Consider the following 6,991-nt stretch of genomic DNA (forward strand, 5'->3'; position numbering starts at 1 on the left):
ACCTATTGCTTTAACTAGACAGTTGTTCATGTTTATGATTCTTGAATATCTACAAGAATGTTTCTTTTACTTGGCTACTGTAGTTTTTTTTTTTTTGTTTTAAATGGATTGATTCTGGACGTTGGATATGTGAAAACCAAACAATTTGATTTTAATATTGATCAGTGTTTTATGAGGAACATCTTTTATTGTAGTTTTATGTGGAATAATTTACTGAAAATCATTTTAAAATTCTTTGTTAGTCTTTGAAGAACAATGGGAAGTGTTTGTTCTGGTGGAACAAAGGAGCAGAACACAAAGGTTGGAGAAAAGACTACAACAGGGTTTTCCGGGAAGCTCAAGTCAATAAAGAGCTTTGGTAAGAAAAAATCAAATTTACATTTACATTCCGGCACCAATGGCACTGCTGTTGATAAAGCACGGGAGAGGCACGACCCTGGTGGTGACTTTGAATCACAATTTTCCCTGGAATCGGAGCCACCGGCACCCCCTCGAAATTTGATTGCCAGGGTATATTGCTTGTTTCATCCGTATTGTTCCTAGTGTCTTATAAGTTGGTGTGGGCAGTGAATTTTATATAGCATTAAAGATGATGTGAGACTGAATCAGCTCTGGCCTATTGAATTCTCATTTCCTATTGGACCTTCATCTCTAAGAATGTCACCTTCTTACCTCTTCTATACTTGTTGGTTTCACAGAGTTCATTTCTCGGAAGAGCTGGCACCGTTGGCCTCGAAAGGGCAGTCAACGTTCTCGATTCACTCGGGAGTGGCGTGTCGAGCTTGAACTCAGGAAGTAGCTTCGTTACAGGCCTATCTTCAAGGGGGAATAAAATATCTATATTGTCATTTGAAGTGGCTAATACAATAGCGAAAGGAGCAAATCTTTTGCTGTCACTTTCAGAAGAAAACATTCAGTTCCTTAAAAACGATGTCTTAAATTCTGAAGCAGTACAAAAGCTAGTTTCTACAAACATGAACGAGTTGCTAAGCATTGCAGCGGCTGACAAGAGGTAGGTTACTTGATAGTTACTCTTTCTTTGTGCTTTAAATCAATGTTACTCAGATTGAGGTACGAGTATAGACAATTTGTGCATTGGATTTCTAGGGATGAATTGGATGCTTTTTCGAGAGAAGTAATAAGGTTCGGAGATTTATGTAAAGATCCACAATGGCACAACCTCGGCCGATACTTTTCGAAGTAAGAACTAATGTTGGTAGTAGCATTACTTTCAGTCTTACATTGCTGATGTTCACTGACTATCACAACCTAGCAGACTCGATACTGACAATTCGCTTCCGAAACAAACTCAAGCTGATGCAGACCAGACAATGAAAGAATTAACTTCTCTGGCTCACCATACCTGTGTAAGTTGATACTCTTTAGTTTGGAGTTTTGACCCCATATCTGATATGGTCTTCCTATCTCGTAAATTAGAGTTTATCTAATATATGTTTACATGCGTAGGAATTGTACCATGAATTGAATGCATTAGACAGATTTGAGCAGGATTGTAGACGAAGGCTGGGAGATATAGAGTCAAATCTCCCTAAAATAGGTTAGCCATGGATGATGATACGATCATCTTTACCGTGCTATTCAATCCATTTTTTATTATGCATCCACATTTTTAAACCATCATGGATTATTATTTTCATGTTTCTAATATTTGTTAGAGGCTGCTAACCTCAAATGCAGCATCCTACTAACATCTTTCTCTTTTTTTTTTAATTGAATTGTAGGAGATAGTATCATGCTTTTTCAAAGTGAGTTGAAGCAACAAAGAAAGCTTATAAGGAATTTGAAGAAGAAGTCTCTTTGGTCTAGAACCTTGGAAGAGGTATATATAACTATGTACTACTTGTTATCATTTCTGAAATGATGGTTACAAAAGTGTCGAGCGCAAACCCGTGTCTGATACTCACATTCAAGTCCGTGTCGGACAAGTCAACAATAGCAGTGATTGTAATTCTGTTATATTGCAGATCGTGGAGAAGTTCATCGATATCGTTACTTTTATGCATCAAGTAATCCCTGGAGCCTTTGGAGGTAATCATATAGATTCAACTCTTATGCAACTATAAGCATGAAAAAAATCATTTTGTGTCGTTTCATATTACATCAAATATAATTTCAAACTCATGGCTGACTCAGCATCAGTTAGAAAGGATACTACCGAAAATCCTCGAGAACTCGGTGTTGCTGGACTTGCATTACACTATGCTAATCTTATTAATCAGATTGATAACATTGTAAGTCTATGTCTTGCAAATTGTTCCTTTTACATCTACCAGATATATTGGCCTACCATATTGGATTAAACTGAATTTATATGATGTAGGCAGCTCGCCCGACCTCCCTTCCTCCTAATGTAAGGGACACGCTATACCACGGACTGCCACACACTGTTAAGAAGGGTTTAAGGTCCCGAATACAGTCCATTGACACCGAGGGAGAGGTATTGTTTTCGTTTGTTCTATAGTAACTTTGTCTCGTCTCTTGACTTCATCGTTTCTCTTTTTTGCATCATTTAGCTATAGAGTTGACTTTTTTTCTTTTTTCTGCAGAGTTCGATCTCGGAGGTCAAGGATGAGATGGAAAAGACACTGCAGTGGCTTGTTCCAGTTGCCACAAACACAAGCAAGTAGGTTAAAACTAGTTTTCTAAATTTTGATGTCATTTTGTGAGTAATATTTGGTTCATTGTTTTCCATTTTCTGCAATTTACAACAGAGCACATCAAGGCTTTGGATGGGTTGGAGAATGGGCAAATACTAGGTTAATGAAGCTTTCTCTATTTCTTTCAATTTATGTGTGCATTATCAATGATTTGGTACAACATTATAACAATGTTATCATGGTGTTTGTTTTCCTCCAACAGCATCGAATTCGGAAGGAATGAAGCCCCAAATGTTACCCTCACTCGGCTTCAAACACTTCATCATGCAGATAAACAGAAGACGGACGAATACATCCTTGAATTGGTGGCATGGCTTCATCATTTGATGAATTTAATAAAACTAAGAGATGACGGCATCAAGGCTCACCCACTTCGGTCTCCCACGAGCAAGGGATTGGTTTCTCAGTCCAAGATGCAGCGAGTTCTATCCCTAAACGGCATTACAGAACCCCAAAGGACCAAACTCTCCGAAGAAGTGAACTTGTTAAACAAAGCAAAGACGAGGAGATCGATCCCGAGGATCAGCAGGAGTCAGGAACTTCCTTTAGGGAAAAGCAAAGGCATCAGAGTTTTGGCATCAAGTAGGAGTGCCGGGAACTCTCCTGAGAGGAGTTTTGGGGAAAGAAAGACCTTGAAGGTTTCACACACAAATATATTGAATGTCTTGGATGGTTTATCTCAACCGGGGTGACATTTAAAAGAATTTCACCTTAACCATTTTGTATATAAATAATCATATTACACATTAAATTGGTCGGATTTTCATGAATTTTTGTAATTAATTTATTTTGTATATAAATAATCATATTACTGTTTTCCTTCAAGATTGGAATCAAGAGGTAACAAAGGGAGTGCCCGAGTGTCGTAACCAGGCGATTGGGTGTACACTCATCACACATAGATTGCGAGTACTGACCACTCATCATGTCCCGTTTACTGCCTGAAGGATCATGATTAGTATTGTTGTCGCGCATCTATTTTATAGGAGATATCGGCTCCTATCTTGTCTCGGTAGGCGGTGTGGGATTATCAGTCCAGCGTGAGTTATAGAACCAGCTAAACCAATCCGAGAAGTGAATTAGCAATTAATGATAATTTAATCTTCCATTATTCTATTGGGTTTAATTATTTGGTCACTGTTTATTGGATATATTTTAATTTGAAACTTTCCCCAATATTAAATTGATTCATAGTTTTTATAAATTTTATTTTTTAGATTTAAATGAGATTGAAAGTTACTAGTAATTGTTGAGTGTATTAACAAAACATATTGTATCGTAAAAGGAGGATGTATGTTATTAACAACCGGTTGATCTAGTGATATGAGGTATTAGGCTTCTTAAGTAAGATTAAGGGTTCAAATTCTAATGTTTGCAAATGAAGTAAATTGGGCTGGGAGTGTCGCCATCGCCTCTGCACTATTGAATCTAAATAAGTCAATCAATAGATCAGATACTAGTGATCAATTAAAAAAAAGAGAATGTATGTTTGAGTTTTAGGGATAATATTTTTAGAAACGATAATCATAAACTATAAATATAAATCAAAAAACAAATTTAAAGAATACCAAAAAAATAAGGTGAAAGTTTATTTTATAATACAAAGATAATAAAATATTTTATACTAAAATTTTAAAATTAAAATTAATCAAAAATATTATTTCTTTTCAGAGATATTTACACCAAAATAAATAAGGGATTCCATACTTATATGGAGCATCTTGTGGCCCAAAGTTGGGACACGCCACAGGCCATAATTAGAACCCTGTTTACAATCAAATTCTTGTAGACTCGCGACTCGTATCACTACTAGAAAATTATCTAATACACGTGTAGTGTAAATTTTAGTTTTTTTTTTATCTTTGTGATCTGCGACATAATCATTATTGATATTAGTTGACCATCGTTGATATTTATTAAATTTTTAGAGTGTATTTTTTTATTTTTATTTTTATTCTTAATAATTATGTCTTTTTGGTACGTATTATTTTAGGTTTATGACATATTTATTTTGTCTTTATGTAACATTTTCAAATGTTTGAATGTTGTTTTCGTTTATTTTTTTAAGGTTATATTTGACATTAGCACGATTGATCAAGATGACACTTATTTGCTATTATGATGATCTTTCCTGTTTTGGACCATCGAATTGAATTTGGATATGCGATTTACGTTCGTGAATAGTACTTTCACATCACTCGATTCTGATTTGCAGTATATCAGTAATCTATCAATAGCTTTATTTCTTTTTGTGATTCGGTTGTCGATGTAGTCAGATCTATTTGTATTTATCTCTTATTCGAAATTATTTAGTTAGATTTTTTAACCTTTTCCCAATAACTAGTTTTCTTGTATTTAGCAAAATATTCTTATTATATGTTTAGTTTACAATTATGGTTGTAAACGTTTATTATAAATTGAATATTTTATATTTTTAATAAAATTAGTAGCTTATGTCAAAAAAAATTATTTGCAAAGTCTAAAGTAAAATTATTTTGTTAATTTAACTTATTTAAGATAAATGTTCATTTCAATATCCAGAAACAGAATTATGGTATAGGAAAAAAAACAAGCAGTTCAGAGTGTATATTACCTACCCTAATGCATCATTTCAACAAACACCAACCTATACAAAGCTGATTATTAGCTAAATCAGCCATGCTTATATAATCTCAGTCATCTAGTCTGTGCAACACTTTTTGCAAGATCTATAATCTACTGTTCTTGTATGCATTTGTTACAAAAAACAACTCACTGATTTCTATCAGATTTTACAACTTAATATATTGGGTTTTATTCTCTAACATTCAATATTCTCTTTCTATCGTACGATTCCATGTATACCAAGTGTTAACCATACTTGATGTTCACATGACAACAACTTGTAAACACAGATTCCAAATACAAAAAATTAAATAAATAACCCCTAAAAGAAAGCAAAAAGCAAAGAGTAAAATCCTGATTTGACTAAACTGACACCCTTTAATCGAATCTCTCTCTTTTTAGCACCGTTTGTTATATATTTCTCGAAGTAACACCTTTTCGGCTGAGGTGACGAAAGACGCATCCCCGGAGACGCGCTTTATCTGGTTTTACGTTGAGTTAGATTCCACGTGTGAAAAGCGCATCCTCGGGGACACACTTTATCTTTATTTTATTGATTTAGTTGCCACGCGGTATTTTTTTTAATAATAAAAATTTTATTGTTATTGTTATTATAAATTAGTAATATATTATGTAAATTGTTTCAGTTATAATTTAATAATTAACGAATGTATTTTTTTAATGTGTGTTAAAGGTGGAGTGTATTATCCACATTAATCGGATAGAACAACAGATGAAAACTAATTTTTATTTTATTGTAGTTATATGAAAAATGTATAAAATTATCATATTACACGTATGGTTATATTATTATTTTTTATTTTGATTATCGATCTATTAATTTTATCACTTAATTATTTAAATATTATCAAACTAGTCATCTGTTATTATTATTTAACCAAAATATTGATGCATAAGTTAATAAAATTAGTATAATTACACATTTAATCTGTTATTATTATTATTATACATTGAGAAATTATAGAAAATGCAATTACTTTTAAATATTAGAAACAAAAACATTCATTTAAATAGAATATTAGGTTACATAAGGGTTAACGATTATTTGATGATAATAGAGCTGGACATTTTTTCTAGAGAAAATAACCTCAGTGACCAAAAATGCCTTATAATATACGATTTTAACCAACTTTTTTTGGATTTGCCAAAATGACCAACTAAATCGCAATGCGATCGATAATTCGCAACGCGATCTCCGGTATCGCAAATCAGTTTCCAGATTCGCAACGCGATTTTGACTATCGCATTGTGATTTCCCAAATTCGCATTGCGATTTTCCTAATTCGCAATGTGAATACGTAAATCGCAATGCGAATCTGACTATCGCAATGCGATTTACATAGCGCCATTCGTATTAACGCATATTTTTTTTTCAAATTCCAAACACGAATATATTAATATATCGGAACACTGAACTGTCCACAGTATATCCCGTAATCGCAACTCATAACCTAAAACCCTAAATCACAACTCAGTCTCATCTCCATCTCTCACTCTCTAAGGCGACATCCGTCCCCATCTCCGACGAAATCAGTCCCCACGACGATATCAGTCTCCATCTCCGACGAAATCATTCACGGTCAGAAATGGAAAATCAACCACCGAGGGTTAGTTTTTTTAATTATTTTTATTTTAAAATTTTTGCATTATTATTAGGTTTTTCATATTGAAATTGATAATAAGTTTAC

At 33.6% G+C, this 6,991-nt stretch overlaps 1 protein-coding gene and 1 non-coding gene across 3 annotated transcripts; one reads left to right on the plus strand and one right to left on the minus strand.

The window, feature by feature from the left end:
• Nucleotides 1-230: 230 nt before the first annotated feature.
• On the plus strand, nt 231-3,415 carry LOC120198205 (protein PSK SIMULATOR 2-like). 2 transcript variants are annotated; one of them, XM_039199569.1, is made up of 12 exons: nt 231-510; nt 699-1,012; nt 1,108-1,200; nt 1,277-1,367; nt 1,468-1,558; nt 1,743-1,840; nt 1,986-2,049; nt 2,149-2,252; nt 2,342-2,458; nt 2,568-2,644; nt 2,733-2,777; nt 2,881-3,415. In XM_039199569.1, the coding sequence occupies exons 1-12, from the start codon at nt 256-258 to the stop codon at nt 3,368-3,370; spliced, it is 1,839 nt and encodes a 612-aa protein (XP_039055500.1). In that variant the 5' UTR covers nt 231-255; the 3' UTR covers nt 3,371-3,415. The 2 variants fall into 2 exon arrangements, with proteins under 2 accessions (XP_039055500.1, XP_039055501.1); XM_039199570.1 differs by having other exon boundaries at nt 2,155-2,252.
• A 92-nt stretch (nt 3,416-3,507) lies between these two features.
• Nucleotides 3,508-3,610, minus strand: LOC120198666. Its single transcript, XR_005523389.1, has one exon. It is a non-coding gene; the product is annotated as a small nucleolar RNA Z279/snoR105/snoR108 (small nucleolar RNA).
• Between the last annotated feature and the right edge of the window lie 3,381 nt (nt 3,611-6,991).

The sequence above is a fragment of the Hibiscus syriacus genome, unplaced genomic scaffold, assembly GCF_006381635.1.
Source record: "Hibiscus syriacus cultivar Baekdansim isolate YM2019G1 unplaced genomic scaffold, ASM638163v2 tig00117056_pilon, whole genome shotgun sequence".
NCBI classification, from domain to species: Eukaryota; Viridiplantae; Streptophyta; class Magnoliopsida; order Malvales; family Malvaceae; genus Hibiscus; species Hibiscus syriacus.

Bases quoted from the DNA above. Each gene is read 5' to 3' on its own strand.
- LOC120198205 (XM_039199569.1), top strand. From the start codon at position 256: ATGGGAAGTGTTTGTTCTGGTGGAACAAAGGAGCAGAACACAAAGGTT. The intron at 1,201-1,276 runs GTAAGAACTAAT...ACAACCTAGCAG, and splicing joins CTCGGCCGATACTTTTCGAA to ACTCGATACTGACAATTCGC. The intron at 1,368-1,467 runs GTAAGTTGATAC...TTACATGCGTAG, and splicing joins CTCTGGCTCACCATACCTGT to GAATTGTACCATGAATTGAA.